The sequence below is a fragment of the Balaenoptera physalus genome, assembly GCF_965194825.1.
Source record: "Balaenoptera physalus genome assembly, chromosome: 1".
NCBI lineage: Eukaryota > Metazoa > Chordata > Mammalia > Artiodactyla > Balaenopteridae > Balaenoptera > Balaenoptera physalus.
In genome coordinates this window covers 35,288,881-35,312,241 of record NC_138882.1, presented here as the reverse complement: position 1 = coordinate 35,312,241, position 23,361 = coordinate 35,288,881, and the positions used below count along the sequence as shown (strand labels likewise).

The 23,361-nt window shown below is 37.9% G+C and overlaps 2 protein-coding genes across 7 annotated transcripts in view; both read left to right on the top strand.

The window, feature by feature from the left end:
* The first annotated feature begins 396 nt into the window (after positions 1-396).
* The window catches only part of ZC3H11A (zinc finger CCCH-type containing 11A), a 40,401-nt gene continuing 17,436 nt past the window's right edge, over positions 397-23,361 (top strand). The window contains exons 1-9 of one of the 6 annotated variants that reach the window (XM_082432533.1): positions 397-636; positions 6,483-6,536; positions 7,887-7,949; positions 12,270-12,468; positions 13,704-13,823; positions 20,166-20,289; positions 22,154-22,357; positions 22,480-22,596; positions 22,853-22,933. In XM_082432533.1, the coding sequence (XP_082288659.1) occupies positions 12,415-12,468; positions 13,704-13,823; positions 20,166-20,289; positions 22,154-22,357; positions 22,480-22,596; positions 22,853-22,933 (700 nt within the window). In that variant the 5' untranslated portion in view covers positions 397-636; positions 6,483-6,536; positions 7,887-7,949; positions 12,270-12,414. Of the gene's footprint in view, positions 656-6,482; positions 7,950-12,269; positions 12,469-13,703; positions 13,824-20,165; positions 20,290-22,153; positions 22,358-22,479; positions 22,597-22,852; positions 22,934-23,361 lie in introns of those variants that run through there. The other 5 variants (XM_082432537.1, XM_082432535.1, XM_082432538.1 and 2 more) reach the window with 5 other exon arrangements.
* LOC309646471 (uncharacterized protein) lies at positions 7,000-7,445 on the top strand (the record flags this gene model as incomplete). The annotated part of the gene is made up of 1 exon (XM_082432826.1): positions 7,000-7,445. One exon carries the CDS (start codon positions 7,000-7,002, stop codon positions 7,096-7,098), a length of 99 nt encoding a protein of 32 aa, XP_082288952.1. The 3' UTR covers positions 7,099-7,445.

Genomic DNA, 23,361 nt, shown 5'->3' with positions numbered 1-23,361 from the left:
TAATGAGCATGAATTGTTTTTCCAAAACGAAAATTTGTTTTAAGAAATAAGAAACTCCCCTCAAACCCATTTCACGTCTTCAAATAAAAATAAATGCACAAATCCTTCAACATTGCAAGAAAAAAGTAGTTTATTTCTAAATCAAATTAACACAGGATTTGGACGATTTATTCATTAAGCAAACACTCTGGTAAGAATAAACTGAGCGCCTACTGTCTGGTAGAGACAATTCTCGCGATTTCCTCGCTTATTACGTCAGTTTGATTTAAAAATTTTTTTTTAAATCAAAGACGGTTTCAAAACACTCGTTACTTTCTAAAACGCGTGCCTTAAAACGGAAGGGACGCCACCGGTTTATCGCCTCCCCTCTCACGTGACCCTCTCTCACCCGGGGAAGCCATCTTAAGCAGCGCGTCATAAAGGAAACTACGTCTCCCAGAATCCTTGCGCTTTGCGTCGTGCTGGCACTTTTAGTGGCCGGGTCTTAGAGCTGAGCCTGTAGCCGGGCGCCATCTTTGACTCTGGCAGTTTTGGATTTCTGCTGGTGTTGCTGCTGAGAGGACGGCGGGCGGTAGCGGCTAAGAAAGAAGAAAGACGTGGCAGCAAGCGGGAGTCGGGGATAGTGTCGACGGTTCGGTAAAGTTTCTGTTTTCTGGTAACTAGACCCGTTTTTTGCTTCCCGGGTGGCTTGGGGCCGGGGAGGTGGGGGAGAGGGCGAGGGGAGTGGCCACGGCCTCCCCTCGCCCCTGGGTCGCGGCCTAGCCTGGGAAGTCAGAGCGGGTCCTTCGGCACCGCTGTAACGACCCCCTCCCCCACCTCCCGGCCGCTGCCGTCGCCGGGGCGGGCTGGAAGCCCCAGGCTCCCGCTCTTATCCACCCCACCCCGACCCCACTTCACCCCACCTCACCCCCACGGCGCCTGCTCCTTTTCCCAACGAACCTTCTTCCCCTCCCCCACATCCGGTGTTGGTGAAACTGTAGGAGCCCGGAGCAGCCCCAGGAAGCCGACTTGTTTCCCTACTCCCAGAGGAGAACTGACACTAGATTGCTTTCTTCGGGGGCAACAGTTTCCGTAGTTTAGCGGACCCCGCTGCCTAAGTCAAATTGAGTGCCAGGAGCTGATTTTACCTACTCTCATTCCTCTCCAGGGTCCCACTACTTGGGAGATTTTCTCAAACTCCACACACAGAAAGCCACCGACCTTATTCCGGTATCCTACACCCCTTCCCCACCTTAATTACACTTCCCACTCCCAGCCCTCAGCATCGGAGTCAAGAGCAACAGGGACACTTCCGTTCTCCTTGTAGGACTGATGAAACCGTAATGAAGAACACCCCCTAAACTCCCATAATCGGTGCGGATTCCTATGGGGAAGGCCCATATTGTTGACATCTTCCAGGCCTTGGTTCTGGACCTTGAGGAGGCTGAACTAGTGATAGCGATGCTTTTTAGGGTCAATGTATGTAGGTATTGGGGGAAGGGGAGGGATCAACCGAGAAGGCGTGGAAGTGGTTTAAAGCTAATATTTCAGTTTTTGCTGCTCATATAGAGTCCAACCTAGGAGTTACTCATTTACAGGCTGTAAAGCTTCTCCAGACTAAAAATGTCTGAAAACCAAGCATGGATTAACTCTCCATACGAACAGTAAATTGAAAATTCAGCTTGTGAGTAAAATTTAAAAATTTTACTCCCAAAGCATTTTTTTAGGTACCCACATTTTTTAAAAATTGTGTTACTTTTACTTAGAGTTGAAAGGCCTCAACTAGCGTTTGCTGTTAATGACCAGTATGTGGAGTCTGATTTAGCTTTCCAGAATTGACATTTTGGGTTGTATTGCCAAATCACAGTTCTAAACGATGAATGTTGAATGATGCACTATGTTTTTGTTTAAATGAAATTTACTGAGAATAATTAACCTCAGAATTAAGGGAAATTGATGTTGCTATCATGAGGCAGCATAAAAAATACATATTTTAAAAACTGAAGACATTTCAAGCAGGTATAGTTCTTGAAGCAGAAAGAACATGAACCTGGGATTTGGAAGGCCTGGTTTCTAGCTGCTACTGATCAGCTCTATTACTCCGGGAAAGTAGGCCTCAGTTCTTTTTTCTATAACATGAGTAAATTGGACTGTTTGAATTCAGAACTCAGAAAGTTGGAAGGGATCTTAAAAACCTCTGTGAAAGAGCTTGGGAATGTTCTCCATTGCTGTCATTTTTCCTCCAAAAATAACCTGGTTTGGAAGTCATTGGTCCAACGGGAATTTGACTCCCCATAGAAATTGGAGAAAAGGTAATGCAAGTAGAGAGGAACAGCTGTATATCTGTTTGAGGAGTAAACCCACTAACAGATTCTGGTACGAATTTCAGAGACATAAAAAGAATGAGTGTATGTACCTTAAGTGTACCAGTTTCCTCACTCTCTCCTGGCAGAAGATGTAGCACTTTTAGTGGTGCTGGGATTCTGGGATGTGTTCCTATTACGTCTAATACAGATGAAGAAGATGTGGTAGAGGGAAAGATGGTGGCAGAAGGACTGGATAAAGAGGCAAAATTGCCCACGAAAAAGAAAAGAAAGAAGGGTTTGCGAATTAAGGGGAAAAGGCGACGAAAGAAACTGATCCTTGCGAAAAAGTTTAGTAAGGATTTGGTATCTGGGAGGCCAGTTGCAGATGCCCCTGCTTTGTTAGCTTCCAATGCCCCTGAGCAGGATGAAGAAAGTCTTTTTGAGAGCAATATAGAAAAACAGATCTATTTACCTAGTACTAGAGCCAAGACCTCCATTGTGTGGCACTTCTTTCATGTTGACCCCCAGTACACCTGGCGGGCTATTTGTAACCTCTGTGAAAAAAGTGTTAGCAGGGGTAAACCAGGTAGCCATCTCGGGACATCTACTCTTCAGCGACATCTGCAGGCAAGGCATTCACCTCACTGGACCAGGGCCAACAAATTTGGAGTTACTAGTGGGGAGGAGGATTTTACTTTGGATGTACCTTTATCTCCCTCTTCCGCTGGAAGCAGTGGAAGCTTTGAATATATCCCTACTGATCCATTGGATAATAATGGAATGGGAAAGAAACGTGATAAATCAGTATCTGACGCCCTAAGGGCAGAAAGAGGGAGATTTCTCATCAAAAGTAACATTGTCAAGCATGCCTTAATTCCTGGAACAAGAGCCAAGACATCTGCAGTTTGGAATTTTTTCTATACTGATCCTCAGCACATCTCAAGAGCTGTCTGTAATATATGTAAAAGAAGTGTGAGCCGGGGTAGGCCAGGTTCTCACTTAGGAACTTCGACACTTCAACGACACCTGCAGGCCACACATCCCATCCATTGGGCAGTTGCCAACAAAGACAGTGGTGCAGTTGGAAATGGATTAGATGAAGCTGAGACTGAGAGAAATGATCTCTTGAGTGATACTTTGCCTGGAGAGAAGTCTACGGGCAGCCAGGATGTAACAGCTGAGGACCTTAGTGACTCTGATTCAGATGAACCTCCTGTATTAGAGGTTGAAAATAGAAGATCTGAGAGTCCTATTCCTGTTACAGAGCAAGACACTCTAATGCATGCACAGGAACAAGAAACAACATATTGTGAAAATTCAACCTCAAGTCAAATAAGTCAGGCAATTATTCAAATGATTGTGGAAGATATGCATCCTTACAACTATTTCTCAACTCCAGCCTTTCAGAGTTTCATGCAGATTGTGGCCCCTGACTATAGGTTACCATCTGAAACTTACTTTTTCACTAAGGCTGTGCCTCAATTATATGATTGGGTCAGAGAAAAAATTTTCTTAACTTTGGAGAATGTTCAAAGCCAAAAGATCCACCTGACTGTGGACATATGGACCCATGACCCATCCACTGACTATTTCATTGTGACTGTACACTGGGTCTCTTTGCAGACTACAACTTCTTCCAGTAATGGCAGGATCCCCAATTTTAGAAAGTGGGCAGTTCTCTGTGTAACAGGTTTGGCCAAAGACTGTTTGATAACCAACATTTTACAAGAATTAAATGACCAGATTGGTCTGTGGCTTTCTCCTAATTTCCTCATCCCTAGCTTCATCGTTTCTGACAATTCTTCTAATGTAGTACATGCAATCAAAGATGGTGGTTTTACCCACGTGCCATGCTTCCTGCATTGTTTAAATACAGTCATTCAAGACTTTTTCTGTGAGCACAAAAGCATTGAGAACATGTTAGTGGCTGCTAGGAAAACTTGTCATCATTTTAGTCATTCAGTCAAGGCCCGTCAGATACTACAAGAGTTCCAAAATGATCACCAACTTCCATGGAAAAATTTGAAGCAGGATGAAGCTGGCCATTGGATTTCTACCTTTTATATGTTAAAATGGCTCTTGGAGCATTGTTACTCAGTTCATCATAGTCTTGGTAGAGCCAGTGGAGTTGTGCTCACCTCCCTTCAGTGGACTCTAATGACGTATGTTTGTGATATTCTTAAACCATTTGAGGAGGCCACCCAGAAAGTGAGTGTGAAGACTACAGGATTGAATCAGGTGCTACCCCTAATCCATCATCTACTCCTTTCCCTGCAGAAGCTCAGAGAAGATTTTCAAGTTAGAGGTATTACTCAGGCCCTCAATCTGGTAGACAGTTTATCTCTGAAACTTGAAACTGATACCCTATTAAGTGCCATGCTCAAATCCAAGCCCTGTATCTTGGCTGCTTTGTTAGACCCTTGCTTTAAAAACAGTTTGGAAGACTTTTTCCCTCAAGGTGCTGATTTGGAAACTTACAAGCAGATCCTTGCAGAAGAAGTTTGTAACTATATGGAATCTTCATCAGAGGTCTGCCGTATTGCAACTTCAGAAGCTTCTGGTTCCTCAGCCATAGTAGGAGCTGATTCATTTACCTCATCTATAAGAGAAGGCACCTCCAGTTCAGGGTCTGTTGATAGTTCAGTTGCAGATAATGTTGCCATTGGAGGCAAAAGCTTCATGTTTCCTTCTGCTATGGCAGTAGTGGATGAATACTTCAATGAGAAGTATTCAGAGACCTCAGGAGGTGATGACCCTTTGATTTACTGGCAGAAGAAGGTGAGCGTATGGCCAGCTTTGACCCAAGTTGCCATTCAGTATCTGAGCTGCCCCATGTGTAGTTGGCAATCTGAATGTATCTTTACTGCAAATAGCCACTTTCATCCAAAGCAGATCATGAGCCTGGACTTTGACAATATAGAACAGCTGATGTTTCTGAAAATGAACTTGAAAAATGTTAACTATGATTATTCTTCATTGGTTCTGAGCTGGGATCCTGAGAATGAAGTTACTCAAAGCAGTGAAAAAGAAATATTATCTTAATTTCTTTTTCTTTTCTCCATTTAAAATGGGCAACTTATTGCTATGTTACTGTGTCCTAATTGCTATAATTGTTACATACAGTTATACTAATTATTCTTTATGCACAATCTGGGGAAACCTGAAAACACAGAAAGGGCTGAAAATTCCTCAGAGGTAATATAATGTTGACAAAGTGAAGATTAACTTTAAAGATTTCATAGTAGTAACTCAGTGTAGCTGTCACTTGAAATTTTGTTTATACCAATTGAGAGAAAAAAAGACTTTTTTAGTTAAAAAAATATAGTGCAGCATTGAAAGGCCTTAGGCTATTTCTGGCTGGCAGATTGAGCTAGTAATTGGTTTTAAGTAAAAATTTCTCTCAACCTGGGAAGTTTGATTGCTCTGAAACCAATGAAATAGAGAAAAAGCATACTAAACTGGCATCTCTCCCCATCACCACCATTTTTCTATTTCTTTAAAAACCGTGATTCATACTTACAGCTTGGCAAAAACAAAGTTCACAAAATTGTTTTATATTTGGGAATTTCCAATTGCCTCCTCATACTGGTCAGCGTTATAATTTCAACTTACTAAGTGTGATAGAGTTGCCCTTTATAGTTAAGATTTGGTCTTTATAGAAAGGAAACATTAGAAAACAATTAGGAAGAAATTACTTTTAGTCTTTGAATTGCCCTTTTTAACTTTTATTGTAAAAACAAAGATTAGCTACTTTTATATAATTTATGGGTAAATGACAATAAAAAGTTTACAGAATTGAAAAAGATTGAATGGAAATTGGAATGAAAGCCCCATGAGTATACTGTGACAAACCAGTATCCCTTTCCCACAGAATGTTTCTCTGAATTTAAGTGATCTTAAATGTCTTTTAAAAATTATACTGAATGATCCATAATAGTGTATTCTTAACTTTGAGATTATTTTGGCCTTAATTCTTATTTAAAAGTAAGCAGTCAATATATTCATGTGTTAGGAATCATTGCCTCACTGGTAAAATGAGAGAATTGATCTCAATTGATCTTGTCCCTTTCCACTCTGGAAGTATGTTTTTGTGATTGAGTGGGAGGCCATAAATGATGACTTTTAGTAAAAGTCTATTAAAAGTTTCAGACTGAATAACTAATGTAAGATCCCAATTTTTCCTTTTTTTCATTTTAGATTTGGGGATATTCCCTGCCCAAAAATTTCCTGGAAAATTGACTAGTATTAAGTGTGAGTAAAAGGTGTCCACTTTTTTTTAAGTTTTGATTTTAGTTTTGTCTTGGGTAGTATTTGGCAAGATTTAGCCTAGAAATTATGTAGTATTTATTACGTGAGAATCAAAATTGCTTTGTTACTGGGCTGGTTCAAAATTTAGAACTCATTTCTATGTATCAAAATTGTTTTTTGTTTTTGTTTTTTGTTTTTTTGAAATTCTTAAATGGTAAATGTACCATTGTGAAATGAAATTTCAACTCCAAAAGTTTACCCTTTTACTAACTGGAGTAAATGGATAATTATAAAGTCTTTAGTTGAAGTCATCTAGTAAAGAATTTGGAACTAGGCTGCATAAGCAAGCCTTTGCAGGGCCACCATTGAATGTCATGCCAGTGACACTGGTGTTGCTATAACAGAAGGAAAACATCTTCCCTTATTAGATAGAAACTTTCTGTAATTTTGACAGTGCCAGTTCAGGATGACTATAATGCTGCTCTGCCTTCTACAGCTTGCTGCACCACTCTGTAGTTACTCTATAACTATACATTTCTATCTTTTTTGGTTAAACACTCCCTGAAGGTGATAAAAGATGATGTGATGATATACATACATCCACATTGTACACATCGATATATGTGTAAGGATTTCCCTTCATCTTTATTTTGTGGGCTGGGCAAAATTTAGTGTAACATATTAATATACTTCATGATACTTTGGTAGAAGAGGAAGTTCACTATTTTTATAATGAACCCAAATTTAAAGCCTTTTGTAGTGTATTTTAAAAGGGAAAACTTACCCAAATGTTTTATTTCTACACATTTGTGTATGTGTGTGTGTGTGTGTGTGTGTGTGTATAAGCCAGTTAGTATATATGTATATGTATATTATACATAAAACACTTTATATTTTTACATACAAGTATGTTTTTATTATACAGATAATAAAGATGGGGGAAGGTTTCTGTTTTTTTCTTAATAGGTGAAGAAATCTTGAAGACCAGAAATTGGATCTTATTGAATTTTGGTGTTCTTTTTCTTTTTTCTTTTTCTTTTTTCTTTTTAAATTAATTGTTCGGCTATGGAAGATGGATTTTTTTTTTTTTTTTTTAATCTTTGAATCTCAAGTTCATCTTTATATGAACTCTTTTTTGTTGTTTTTTTGTTGAGGAGATAACTAACCCTAGCTGTCTCCAGTTTGACAAAGGTTATTTGAATGGACTTAAATCTCTCAGTAGTTGGGAGATGTTTTAAAAACACACCCTGTGTTTGAATTGTGGCTGAGAGGTTTCCTTGGCAATGTGAGGAGGAAAATTCTTTCTGCCTCATTATTATTAATTCATGGATTGAGTGTTGGTTCGACCTACAGGCGTAATAGATTGGAACTCAGTGAAGACACAGACATTCCTGCTGAGAGCAACCAGCTAATAATGTAAGTGTGGAAATGTGTTCTTTTTTTCCCTGATTAAAGGAGTGAACATTTTTGTAATTTAAGGCATAATTTTCCTGGATCAGTAAGAAAATCAAAAAGATATTGTCGGGGCTTCCCTGGTGGCGCAGTGGTTGAGAATCTGCCTGCCAATGCAGGGGACACGGGTTCGAGCCCTGGTCTGGGAAGATCCCACATGCCGCGGAGCAACTGGGCCCGTGAGCCACAACTACTGAGCCTGAGCGTCTGGAGCCTGCTCTGCAACAAGAGAGGCCGCCATAGTGAGACGCCTGCGCACCGCAATGAAGAGTGGCCCCCGCTCGCCACAACTAGAGAAGGCCCTCGCACAGAAACGAAGACCCAACACAGCGAAAAATAAATAAATTTATAAAAAAAAAAAAAAAAGATATTGTCAACACGTTTTTTTCTTGTAATTGTTTACAAGTTTTTAGTTTTTTTGATGGAAATATCCCTACCCCCTCTTTTTTTGATAATATATGCACATTATAAAAAAGGTAAAAACAATATAAACAAGGTGGACTCTTCCTGTAATTCCACCTCAGAGAAAAGCACTGTTAATAGTTTATTGTGGCATAGTTCAGTGTCCATACACATAGCTCTGCCTCACCTTTTTTTAATGACTACATAGTGTTCCTTTATATGGATGGATGTGCCATAATATAATGTATCCCTGATTGATAGATATTTGGGTTTTTGCCATTAAAAACAGAAAAGCCCTGCATCCAAAAACAGCTCTGTACACACATACATGTGAACTATTTCTTTGAACCACTTCTTAGATGCGAATTTGTAGAATTGTTAAAATTCCCTAAAGAGATTATACCAATTTACTGAATTAATGAAGTCTTTTTGATTTTTAAAAGTTCTTAACACATCCCTTTGAGTGAAGATATTAATCTTTGGTCGTGTTGCTGATAGACCTTTTGCTATATGAATGTTTTTCATTTTATGTAGTGAAACCCATCAGTTTTATTATGGTTTGTAACTTTGGTATCATGTTAAGGGCAGGTGTTTTTCATCCTGAGCTTATAAAATAAAATAGCATGCATTTTTTTTTCCAGTACTTGGGTGGTTATATATTTTATATTAAAAATGTAATCTAAGGATTGTAATTATATGACATTGTCTCTCTTCCTCCCATTAAGCATTGTCAAATATTGCTTGCTTTTTTGTTCAGCATAGTTACAAATTTAGAATCTTTCTTATATAGTGCTTTTAGTGAGCTAAAGCCTCTTTGCCATGCTTGCATTTATTCCCTTGGAACCTTTTTGTATGAAGTAGTAATTGTTTTTTTCAAATGGGTAGCTAATTTTTTTGGTTAATTTCAAATGCCACCTTTTCCAGAAATTGCTTAGATTCTGTTAATCTTGTACTCATTCATTTGCCAATACTACATTCAAATGTTATTTTTCACATCTATGATGATATCAGGAAGCACAAGGCCTCTCATTCTTTTTAAGATTTTCTTTATTTTTCTCAGTTACTCTAGGGTATTATGATTGTTGCTGGCACATAGGAAATCTATTGATCTTTTAAATATCTTATTTTAAATTTCTTTAGTTGATTGTTAGATTTTATAGTTTGCAAGCATATAATGTGCAGATACTAAATTTTTTGCCTCATCCTTTCTAATCCTTATACCTTTTTTTCCTTGTTACATGTACTGGACTCTGGAACAGTGTTGAATGATGGTGCAGACAGCGAGACTTTTTTTTTTTTGCCTTGAGTGATTTACCTCTAGTGTTTTACCACGTCTGGTGTGTTGATAGTTTCTGATGAATTAGTACATTCATGCTAAGGAGGTTCCTTGTAATTTACAAAGAGTTTTTATTGGGAGTAGATGTTGTGTTGTAGCTTTCTCTTTTTTAAGCCATTTTAACTTTAAAAAATTTATAATTTTCAATCTTTTTTTTTCACTGTTTTTCTGTTTTTGAAATCTTAAGATACCATAGAGTTTCTGTTTTTAGCCCCCCTTTATCCTATTAATGTAATGAATTTCCCAGTATTAAACCATTCTTTGTCCTGGAATAAACCTTCTTTGATCATGTTCTTTTTTTTTTTTAATTTATTTTATTTATTTTTGGCTGCATTGGGTCTTTGTTGCCATGTGCAGGCTTCTCATTGCGGTGGCTTCTCTTGCTGCGGAGCATAGGCTCTAGGCGAGCGGGCTTCAGTAGTTGTGGCTCATGGGCTCTAGAGCGCAGGCTCAGTAGTTGTAGCGCACGGGCTTAGTTGCTCTGCGGCATGTGGGATCTTCCCGGACCAGGGCTTGAACCTGTGTCCCCTGCATTGGCAGGTGGATTCTTAACCACTGCGCCACCAGGGAAGCCCCTTTGATCATGTTTTGTTACTCTTTCTATATACTGTGGTTCACTTTGCTTTATTTAGGATTTATCAGCTATGTCATAAATCAGATACCCCAAGTAGTTGTTTTAAAAAGCAATGAACTAGTGCCTTTTCATTGTTTTGTTCTTTTTCTACTATTATTTAGTTATTTTTTCTAAATTTTTTTTTTTCTGAAGTTAGACTACTTCCTTCAGTAATTTTTAAAAGAATTACAATGGCCGTAACTACTGCTACCATTTTGGTCTATGTTCTTCTAGACTTCTTCCTGCTACTCATCTTCACCAGCATTTGGTGGTATGTTTTTGGATTTTAGCTGAAGGAATTTGCAATTCCCTGTGATGTTGAGTATCTTTTCATATGCTTGTTTGTCATCTGTATGTTTTCTTTGGTGAGGTGTCTGTTTCGATCTTTTGTCCACTTCTTCCAGGAGTGTTTATTGAAAAGACTATCCTTTCTCCACTGAAATTGCCTTGCTCCTTTGTCAAAGTTTAGTTGGCTATATTTGTAATCTGTGTTAGTTTCCTAGGACTTCCATAACAAAGTACCACAAACTGGGTGTCTTAAAGCAACAGAAATTTATTATCTCACAGTTATGGAGTCCAGAAGTCTGAAAAGGTGTTGGCAGGGTCATGCTCTCTCTGAAACCTGTAGGGAAATGATCCTTCCTTGCTTCTTCTAGCTTCTGGTGTTTGCTGGCAGTCTGTGTCATTCCTTGGCTTATAGATGCATCGGTTTTTGAACATTTAGGTTTCTAGGTGGTTTTTCATTGTTAGAAGAAGATGGTGATGAACTTTCTTATGCACTATTATTTTGCATATTTGTTGAATATTAATCTAAGGATAAATTCTAGAAGTGGAATCGGAAGTCATAGGATATGTACATTTTGAAGGCATGTTTAGTAACATAACTCTTCTAACCTTGGTTGCTGACTTAAAGGCTGGTTTTTGTCATGGCCTGCTGTTCTTGGATTAGGAATTGTTAGTGGGAAATATGAAGGAATTTGATTCAGCCGATTTCAAATTGTAGATCAATGTTTCTTTTGTTGTTGTTGTTGTTGTTGCTGGCCGCATCTCTCAGCATGCGGAACTTCCCTGACCAGGGATCGACTGCATGCCCCGTGCAGTGGAAGCACAGAGTCTTAACCGCTGGACCACCAGGGAAGTCCCTAGATCAGTGTTTCTGAAACCCGATCTTCTGATGTAGGAGTTTGTAGAAACCCCTTCCAAATTCTGGCCTGTGCTCTTGTCATGTATTTTTACTTCTCTAGAAGCTTTCTTTCTTGAACCCTTTAGTGCGGGGGGCCAGGGTATGGCAGGGACTGAGGCGGGAGGGAATATTGGTCATTTTGCATAAGCACTATTTTATGGGTCAAGCCCTGAGAACTTCTTTTGCTCCTTGTTTGCAATTGGTGTGCAGCTCTTTGTCCATCTTAATTATTAGCTAGCTCTACAGATTTTTCAGGGGTAATTGTTTCACCAATTTTTCTATTGAGTTTTTCCACATACTTATAATTATATACTTTTGAAATAACAAAAATGCTTGTGAAAATATTGGAACTTCTGTTAGATGAAAAAAAATCTGGTTTGTCAGAAATGTAGATTTAGCAAATTATCTTGTGTAAAATAATCCAAGTCCTATTAATAATCTAAACTGCAGGTCATTTATTGAGTGTGCAGTGCTTACCTAATTTATGCTGAAGCACCATAGAGAGTGCAAAAGAAAGAAGCATGGCTATTCTTAACAAAACTTTTACATTGTAGATGAGAATGTACAGCATTCACATCAGAATAAAATGTGAATCAGTTTTCATAAGGCTTTGTTATAGGCAATACAGACATATTAATACAATTAAAAGTTGGTTTTAACAATGTGTGATCTCATTGGTCAAGGTGATTTGGAGGAGAACGTTGGAAGAATTTACCTGAAATACTTTTGTTCATTGTCTTCTCATTTTAGGATTACATTTAAAAGACAATTTCTGTGATTGAGTTGTCTTTTGGAAGATTAAACCCATTTCAAGAGGACTTGGAGCTGGTCCTCGCCTTGAGGAAGCAGTGGCTTGTTTTCAAGAAGCCACTTCTCATCTGAGGATCTACTCAGCATGCCTAATCAAGGAGAAGACTGCTATTTTTTTTTCTATTCTACATGTACTAAAGTAAGAATTGGCATCTCTAAATCATTTATTTCTATGATTTCCCTAATAAAATTGGATAAGATTTTCCCAATATACCAAGTCATCTTTATGTTTTGCTCAGCTATCTATTATCTGCTGTCAGTTTTTTAGTAAAGGGTAGCATGCCTAAGGGAATTCATTCTTCATCATTTTTTTCTCTTCATTTTATGTTCTCCATATTCTCCAAAAATAAAAAGGTTCATAGCATTTGAACATCATTCAGTGTTCTTCTAGCTGTAATTAATCTGTTCAGGGTGCTTTTGGAATTAGGAGCACTTTTACTGTGGCTGGCCAACTTTGCTTTTATTTACTTTGTGTTAAATGAATGGGTAGGTTGTATTGTACTTGTAGAAATTGTCATGGGTTGAATTTGACTTCTTGATTCAGATTTCCTGCTGAATACTAAAGCCACTCTTCTAAATAAGCTTTTGCAGCTTTATTGCTTTTTCTTTGTCAGAGCTTCCTGTTTTTCAGCTTGATTCTTCTATAGCTCCATTTAGATCTGTCTGCTATTTTCTGTTGTTCCTTTATGACTAATTCTATACTTGTATATTTTTTTCAAATATTTTTCTTCAGTCATATTGGTGCTATGTTTAAAATTGTCAGTTTTGAGCAAAGCTTTGATTTTATATAGCAAGTTGCACAATAGCGTTTTGTTTCAGATGTTTTTTTTCAAAAATTTTTCTTAAATCATATTGGTGCTATGTTTAAAATTGTCAGTTTTGAGCAAAGCTTTGATTTTATATAGCAAGTTGCACAACAGTAGCATTTTGTTTCAGATATTAACATTGTATGAAATACATAGTGAAGTATGGAATTATACTTAAATTCTAATCTATTAACTTACTTTATAATTTTCCATTAAGAGCTAGTTACACAAGTCAGGATGTATGAAATGGTTTTGAAGATTAACAGTAAAATATATTTTTAAAGAGTACCTAATACTCCCACTTGTCTTTTTCAGCCCCATCTCTCAGCTTGTGTCATTCATGTTGTCAGATCAGATATAGGATGCTGTCAAGAAATAGGTTTTAGGAAATTAAAAATTTGTTGACCTCAGATTGTTCGTGTCATCTCATCTCAGTTGTTTTCTACTTTACCTGTCTCTCCTTACTCATTTGTGTTTGTCTAGATACCAAGAAATGTACAGTGAACATTTTGCCTGGCGTCTAGTTTGGTACCACAGTTCTTTTCTGTATTATTCTCTTTGTTTACAGGGTGACAGCTGTCCATTCCGTCACTGTGAAGCTGCGTTAGGCAATGAAACTGTTTGCACATTATGGCAGGAAGGGCGCTGTTTTCGACAGGTGTGCAGGTTTCGGCACATGGAGATTGATGTAAGTTTTCAGTTTGTATTATAGTAAGTAGTCTTGTGTCCTGATGGGCCAATAAAAAAATATGGGGGTAAAAAACAGCATTTCATATAACATGTGGGTTAAATTTTTTTAATGACCTAGTGAAATTGCTCTCATTAAAATGTTCGCTTAATATCTAGATGTTATATGGTATGAATTGGTATCGTATTTCTTAAAGGTAGTTTGGTAATCTGTCCAAAGTGTAAAAGTTATATATGTATATTTGGGGAATATTTGTATGTTTATTTTAAAGCAATCTGAACTTAGAGAAAAGTTGCAAGTACAGTATTATAAAACTTTCTTCTAAGCCATTTAGGGGTAAATTACTGACATTTCCTATCACTTCCAAATACTTTCATGACTGTTTCCTACAAACAAGAAAGATACTCTCTTACATAACTGTGATACAACCATCAAAATTAGAAAATTAACATATATGTATTATTTTCATTGAATCCTCAGGTCCCATTCAAGTTTTGCCATTGTACTAGTGATGTCCTTTATTGCAGTAGGAGTGAGTCCAGAATCAAGTGTTGCATATAGTTGCCATAACTCTTCAGTCTCCTTCTGTCTAGAACAGTTAGTCTTTTCTTGCCTTTCATTGGCCTTGACATTTTTGGTAGTTTTAGGACAGTTATTCTGTAGAGTGTTCCTCAATTTGGGTTTATCTGATATTTTCTCATTACTAAATTCAGATCATGTATATTTGGCAGGAATATCACAGAGGTGTTATTCTTCTCATTGCTTACCATTGGGTGGCATACAATTTTAATTATCCCATTACTGGTGTTGTTAACTTTGATCACTTCATTAAGGTGGTATCCACCAGATTGCTTCACTATAAAGTTTTCCTTTTTGTATTTAGTAAGTATTTTGTGGAGAGGAACTTGGAGACCTTGTAATTATCCCATTCCTAATCAAATTCTCAAGGTTTTTTTTCTAGCTTTTTATGTGTGAACTCATGGTTTCCTGTTTTATTCAATGTGTTATATGTCACTACTATCATTTTTTATCCTCAGGTTGACTCAGTTTGGGCCAGTAAGAGACCTTAAAGCTGGTTTTCGTGTCTTTTTGATGTTTCCATCATTCTTTGAACACGTCTTCACTTTGTGGCCTAACAAGATTATCCAGGTTCATCTGGTACTTTTCCTCCTCCAGTTGTGGAATCAGCCATTTCTGCAAGGAGCCTTGGTTCCTTCTAGTGTAACTGCTCCTGGAGTGTCACTGCTTCCAGGCATGCAGTGGACAGAACAGAGGAATATATAAATGTATATACATACATTTATATCATTATTTATTACTTTATGTATTGAAAATCATGAGTTCACATAGATGCTTCCAATTTACCAACACTACAGGGCTTTGTCTAGTCTTCTTATTCATACTTGTAACTCTCTTCTCCAAAACTTGATTTCCATTGTTCTTAATCTTATTGATCAGTCCCCTAGTTATGTAAACTAGACAGTGTATCACAGCCTATTTCTTCCTCTCAGGCTCTGATGTCACATGAGGCTGCTCCTGCACAGGATGTCTTTCTCACCTTGTTTCGATTCTGACATCCTGTACCAGGGCAGGCCTCCCACCTTGCTCCACTGTGAGGACTCCTTCCTCACCCTGCTCCGGACCTCTCTTCCCCACCATGGATGCCTTTTTCACATCCTTGGGCTTTGATACTCTGTGTTGGGCAGCCCTCCCATGTGAGATGCTTGTTTTCCTCACCCTGCTCATTCTCTGACTGTACCAGGACCCACTCAGAAGAGCCTGCCTTCCTCACCCCACTTGATCTTTGATGCCCATTCTAGGCTGACACTCCATGAGTATACCCTCCTCACCCTACATTAGGATCCCTTCTGCATAAAAGCCGTGCTCACCCTTCTCAGGCGCCAACCTTGTGCCCGGCCATCCTCCTACACAAATGCCTTACTAACCCTGACACCCTATGCCGGTTCCACCTTGTCACGTGGATACCTTCCTCATCTCAGTCAACCTCCAACACCTTGCTCTGGGCCACTTGCCCTTCCCTCTCCCAACATGAATGCCTTCCTCTCTCAGCTTCACCTAATGACTTTGGACTGAATTGTTTGAGAGGGGGTGGGGAAAGAAGAAAGAGACTAAATATACAATTTGTATGCCTGTGGTTATATAAATAACTACTCCATTCTGGTTTCAGATTTATGGTCTCTCAACTACATGCTATGCTGTCTTCCAAATAGGGAATTCACTAAATACATTCAGAAAAAGAAATACTCTGGAACTTTCGAAAAATCATGTTGTAACATTGTGAGCAGTGTAAACTGGCACAACTCCTAGGAAAGGTGTGTCAGTCTCTAAGAACATCTGCATTTGGAGATTTTTCTAAAAAACTCATGGGACTTGGCATATGGTTTATTCATGGCTAAGATTTATTACAGTGATATAGTAAGGATACACTGATCATAAAAGAAAAAAACACAGAGTCTGGAGGAATCCATGTGTGGGTTTCTTTTATTATCTTTCCCTCCCATAAGGGGTCACAAAGAACATACACTTCCCCCAGTGGTGAAAATACAGCAACATGTGTGGGGTGTTTTTGCCCAGGGAAGCCCATTAGATCAGCATCCAAATTTTTTTATTGGGGCTGGTCACATAGGCACCCTCTACCTAACACATTCCAAAACTCTATTCTCCTAGAAGGATGTCAGGTGTTCAGCATAAGCCATATTGTTTGCATGAACAGTCTAGGCACAGTGATCAGTTAACTGACCAGGAGCATTCTAAGAGCCAATTTCCCACATGCCAGAAAAGGGCCAGCCTTACAAGCAGGCTATCTGAGGACTGCAGGCTTAGGGCTACTCTGTTAACTCTTTTTTGCACAGAGGCTTGTTTGGCTGCATCTTTCAAAACTACTAACTGCCTGTACCTTTGTCTCATCTGTACTCATGTGCAAAATGAGATCTATGCCGAATTACTCATTGTAACATAATTTGTAATATGTAAAGTGTATGAAGCAACCGAACCTTCATTTAAAATAAATTTTATTACATTCATACAGTGGAGTGCTGGGCAGCTGTTACCAGAAAATTTTAAAGGGATACTACTTATTTATTTATATGAAAAGATCAGGCTATAGTGTCACTGAAAAAGCAAAGGACAGAATAAAGTGTGTAATATACTACCATTTGTGTTAAAAAAAGATAAGGAAAAGAATTTATATTTATTTTTCACTCGTATATGCATTTTAAATATCTCTGGAAGTATAAAGGAGAAACCTAACAATAATGACTATAGGAGAGGGGAGACAGGATTGGTAAGGAGTCATTTTATTGTATACCCCCCTTTCTAGATGCATCGACTTTCATTATTCATGGGTTCCATATTTGCAAATTTGTATATATGCTAAAATTTATTTATAACTCCAAAATCAGTACAGATGTCCTCTTCATGATCTATTTAGTGCCATGTTTGTTTGCATTTTTGTGCTTTTTGTTTGTGATTTTACTGTTTTAAATGGTCCCCAAGTGTAATGCTGTATGTAATGTCCCTAAGTGCAAGAAAGCTCTTACGTGCCTTGTGTAGAAAACACGAGTGTTCGATAAGCTTCATTCAGGTGTGAGTTACAGCGCTATTGACCTTGAGTTCAGTGTTAATGAATCAATGATATTTATTTATTTATTAAAATTTTATTTATTTTTGGCTGCATTGGGTCTTCGTTGCTGTGCACAGGCTTTCTCTAGTTGCAGCGAGTGGGGGCTACTCTTCATTGCGGTGTGTGGGCTTCTCATTGTGGTGGCTTCTCCTTGTGGAGCACCGGCTCTAGGCACACAGGCTTCAGTAGTTGCGGCACACAGGCCCTGGAGTGCGCAGGCTTCAGTAGTTGTGGTGTGCGGGCTCTAGGGCATGCGGGCTTCAGTAGTTGTGGCACATGGGCTTAGTTGCTCCGCAGCATGTGGGATCTTCCCAGACCAGGGATTGAACCTGTGTCCCCTACATTGGCAGGCGGATTCTTAACCACTGCGCCACCAGGGAAGTCCCCAATGATATTTATTAAATAAGGTGTCTTTAAACACAGACACACATAAAACAAGATTATGTATTGATCACTTGATGAAAATGTGACCAGGAGCTTTCAGGAACCCAACTCTGTTTCCTTGAGCAGAATGGTTCAGTATTTGCTAATTAAATAATGTGAGCATTAACTGTATATCTTTGGACCATGTGCTATGTTACTATTAAAAAGTTAAAGGAGTAATCATATAGGAGAATGTTACTATGGAGGATGCGTTGCTAAGTGAAAATGTACAGAATTATATGGAACAACTTCTAAGTGTGAATCAATACATTCTACAGGTTTTTGTTTTTGTTTTTTAAGAAAAAGAATTCTGTACCAAAATAAGTGACTCTCACTGGGTAATGGCCTAACAGGCATTAATTTTATTTTCCAAGTCATCTTCATTGCTTATGTATTACTTTTTATTTTGAAACAAAATTCAGTAAAAGTATTAAACAGATCAAATAAATGTCATGTGACTCCTGTATAAAGAGGATGCTCTCACAGTAGTCATCCAGTAATTTGACGATTGCTTTCAGGAAAGAAGTAAAAACTTAAGCAAACACAAATCCAGGAGCAAGGAAGATTGGCATTAGATTCTGCCTCAAGGAGTGATAGAATAATTGTTGTTATTCTAAAAAACAATGGTATCTATTATACCTACCTTTTAAGTGTAACGGGAGACTAATAAATACTATCCAGTTTTTTCAGAGGCAAAGTTATTTGCTATACTTTTTTAAAATATGTGGCAGTAAGTGCAGGACATAAATTTTTTACATAGTTTTTACCCAGTCACCTTTCAGAGATGTTGAGCTAATTTATATTTTCATTATCAGTATGTGGGACTCCATGATTCTTCCATATCTCTACCAACACAGTGTATTATCAAATTATCAATCTCCCAATATAGTAGATATTGGGATCTTCACCCTTTTTGATACATTTAAGGATCTTTTTGTAATGATCATTGTTCCTCTGTTTCTTTCCTCCATATTTAAACGTTTCTGAAGTAGTGCTTCTGTTCTTTCCCAGAAATTTAATCCTTAGGCTGCTTATTATGAGAGATCCAACATAATCAGGTTATTAATCAGAATTTAGTTGCTTTTCAGAAGCGCTTATCACGTCTTTTTTTTTCTTTTTCTTTATTGAACTATTTGTTAAAGTATATATAGAAATGTGTACATATCATAATCTTACAAGTTGAAGAATTTTCACAAAGTGAATATACTTACTAGACCAGCACCCTGATCAAGAAATAGAACATTTCTAACACTCTGTCTTCCCCCTTTATCTCTTCATTGTCACTCACCACACCCCCAAAACTAATCACTGTCTTGACTACTCTGCAATAGAGGAGTTTGCCTGTTTTGGTCTTTACATAAATGGAATCATACAGTATGTGCTCTTTTGTGTCTGGCTTCTTTCGTTCTACACCCATGGTGTTAAGTTTATTCCCTCTCATTACTGGATAGCATTGTATTTTATGAATATACTACAATGTATTTATCCATTCTAGTGTTGATGTACATTTGGTTTGTTTCCATTTTGGAGCTGTTACAAATAGTGTTCTTTGAATATTCTTTATATACATCTAATGTGTATATTAGAACTTATGTATGTATTTCTCTTGGACATATATCCTGTTATCCAGCAAATCATTCTAGATTTACCGGTATTCTTGTTTTTCTTGTTCCCCTTTATAAGAGCGAGGTAGCTTGGGAAGGAAAAATACCATCCTAGTGTGTTACATGAACCTTTAGAAGTCACGAATGGGAAGAATTTTTCCAAGTCTTGAACTCTCAGCTTCAAATAATAACTGCAGTTTATTGAGTCTTTTCTGTGTGCTAAGTGCTTCATGTGCATTATTTCATTTAATTCTCATGAGAAACTAATTAATAGCTACTGTTACTCCCATTTTATAGCTGAGGAAAGTGAGACTAAGAGGTATTAAATTATTTGACATCACACGGTCAATAAGTAACATAATAGAGATTCTGACTCTTTGATTCCATAATCTTACCTACTATATTACCGTGCTTTTCTAAATTAAATGTAGACATTTAGGAGTTCAAGGATGAGGGCAAGGAGGAAAGAATAGCAGACTACTTCCCTGCTCCTTTCATCTCTCTGTCATGCTAGAATATGTTACTCTCAGCAACCCTTCTTCCTCATACTCAAAATCATTTCACATGCCTCAGATTTTTTAACCTTGTATGAACTTTGTCCAGAAAACATGACCAAATTAATACAGGTCACACTGTTTTTTATTTGAAAACAATGTGTTTTTCCTCTTACAGAAAAAACGCAGTGAGATTCCTTGTTATTGGGAAAATCAGCCAGTGGGATGTCAGAAACTAAACTGTGCTTTTCATCACAACAGAGGACGTTTTGTTGATGGCCTTTTCCTACCTCCAAGCAAAAGTGAGATTTGTTTCAATTTTAAAAGAATAGTTACTATATAATGAATACCTACATGCACAATGTACAGAGTACTTTATAAACATTGCCTTCTTTTAGTCTTGTGAGAGAGCAGTATTATTTTCACTTCACAGGTGAGGGAACTGAACTTTATTAAGGTTAAATGACTTGTACACAGTCATAAGCCAATAAAATAGCAGTCACAATTAAAACTTTGTTGCCAAAATCCATGCTGCTTCACAAGTGTTTCTTGCCAAGATAGTTTAGATTACTATAGCTTATTACCTCATTTCCCATTTTCTTACCATATCTATAGAGATTTTCAAAAGAAACTTGATTCTCCAGGCCAGGGGTGTTGGCAAGTCTGGTCTTCCACCTGTTTTGTAAAATAAAGATTTATTGAAATGAAGCCCTGCCCATTTGTTTATATATTTTCTGTGGCCAGATTTTGTGCTACTGCTTCAGAGTTGAGTAGTTGAGACAAGATCTACAAGGCCTAAAATATTTACTATATACCTCTTTACAGAAAAACATTTGCTAACCCTGCCCCTGCTCTAGGGTGTAATCTAAAATGAAACTTACACTCTGCCAAAAGCTAGTATTTATTTCTAAAGTCCTTTTAAAGTGATTTCCTAGTGGAGTGATCAGCCATTTAAAAGCCACATCTGCTATGTGATTAAAATTTAATGGATATATATTTTTATCTCTATTTAAGGGGAAAAAAGGCTCACTCCTTTCTGGTTTAATTCAGAAGTATTGCACGCTATCTCTTTAAAAAGCTGCTTGATCAAAAAGCCTAGGATTTCAGTATTAAAATTTAATGTCTAGAATTTGTAAATAGTTACTGTGCATCTAGCTTCCTGTTTATTCTCTGTTTTGAGCACCCACTTTGAGTGTGTTTACGTGCAGTGAATAGTTATTAGCTGAAAGCCACATTTTCCCTCCCTGGGAGTTTAAAACCTAATTGGGAAAATGGGGAAATTAAAAATTAGATTAAAATTTTAATTAAAAGACATAAATTAAAAGGACATAATGCTCAAAGAAAATCACCAAACTTAGGTGGTTGGAGATTTTTTTTTTTTTTTAAACATCTTTATTGGAGTATAATTGCTTTACAACGGTGTGTTAGTTTCTGCTTTATAACAAAGTGAATCAGCTATACATATGCATATATACCCATATCTCCTCCCTCTTTCGTCTCCCTCCCACCCTCCCTATCCCACCCCTCTAGGTGGTCACAAAGCACCAAGCTGATCTCCCTGTGCTATGCAGCTGCTTCCCACTAGCTATCTGTTTTACATTTGGTAGTGTATATATGTCAGTGTTACTCTCTCACTTCGTCCCAGCTTACCCTTGCCCCTCCCCGTGTTCTCAAGTCCATTCTTTACGTCTATGTGTTTATTCCTGTCCTGCCCCTAGGTTCATCAGAACCATTTTTTTTTTTAGATTCTATATGTGTTAGCATATGGTATTTGTTTTTCTCTTTCTGACTTACTTCACTCTGTATGACAGACTCTAGGTCCATCCACCTCACTACCAATAACTCAATTTCGTTCCTTTTTATGGTTGAGTAATATTCCATTGTATATATGTACCACATCTTCTTTATCCATTCATCTGTCGATGGACACTTAGGTTGCTTCCATGTCCTGGCTATTGTAAATAGAGCTGCAGTGACTATTGTGGTACATGACTCTTTTTGAATTATGGTTTTCTCAGGGTATTTGCCCAGTAGTGGGATTGCTGGGATATATGGTAGCTACATTTTTAGTTTTTTAAAGAACCTCAATACTGTTCTGTTGGAGATTTTTGATGAATTGGGACTGTATCTTCTATTTTTAATTTATGACTAACTTTGTATGTCTAGCTGTGTTGCCCACTGTGCCTGAGTCACCAGAAGAGGAAGTGAAGGCTGGCCAGCTCACAGTTCAGCAGAACAAATTATCTGTCCAGTCTAATCCCTCTCCTCAACTGCGAAGTGTTATGAAAGTGGAAAGTTCAGAAAATGTTCCTAGCCCTACACATCCACCAGTGGTAATCAATGCTGCAGATGATGATGAAGATGATGATGGTAAGCTTTAGCTCTTTCTTTAAGGCAAGAAAATGATCAGGGTAACTTAGTGAATTAGAATCAGACTTGAAGCTCTAGACCTGTTTTTAATTGGAAATTTGCCTTAAATTTTGATAATATAGATCAGTTTTCTGAGGAAGGTGATGAAACCAAAACACCTACCCTGCAACCGACTCCTGAAGTTCATAATGGATTACGAGTGGCTTCTGCCCGGAAACCTGGGGTCAATTTAAAACAAGGTAAGAAGAGGCTATATTGATGCTGGTTCCTGCTCATAAATCTTACAGCACTGTTGAGTGAGCCCAGACTATTTTAAATACCTTTGAAATTTAGTTCATGATTACCACCACCTCCACCTTCCTTGCGCCCATTATACACACACACACACAATTTCTCTTATTCATTGAACAAACATTTGAATGCCAGCTGTGTACAAATAAAATGCAAAGGTGAAATGGTGCTGGTTCCTCATGTGGTTGCTATTTGCATTCCTAGGTGAATGTTTGAATTTTGGGATAAAAACTCTTGAAGAAATTAAATCAAAGAAAATGAAGGAAAAATCAAAGAAGCAAGGTGGTGAGTTATCAGGAGTTTTGACATGGAGGATTTTTTTTTTTAATAAATAAATTAATTTATTGATTTGGTTCCCCCGGGTGTCAGTTGCAGCAGGCGGGTTCCTTAGTTGCGGCATGCATGTGGGATCTAGTTCCCTGACCAGGGATGGAACCCAGGCCCCCTGCGTTGGGAGCATGGAGTCTTAACCACTGGACCACCAGGGAAATCCTGACACGGAGTATTGAATGTTGCTAGAGACGAATAGAAAGGACACTTCTGCAGCAATGAAGACCCAACACAGCCAAAAAAAAAAGATACTTCTGATAATAAGGACACTTGACACCAACCAAAATGAGCAAATAGATTTTGATTTTTGTGGCTTCTTTGAAGTAAAACACAGTCTTATTTAAATCACAGTTGCTTTTTTAACCCATTGCAGCTGTTTCAGT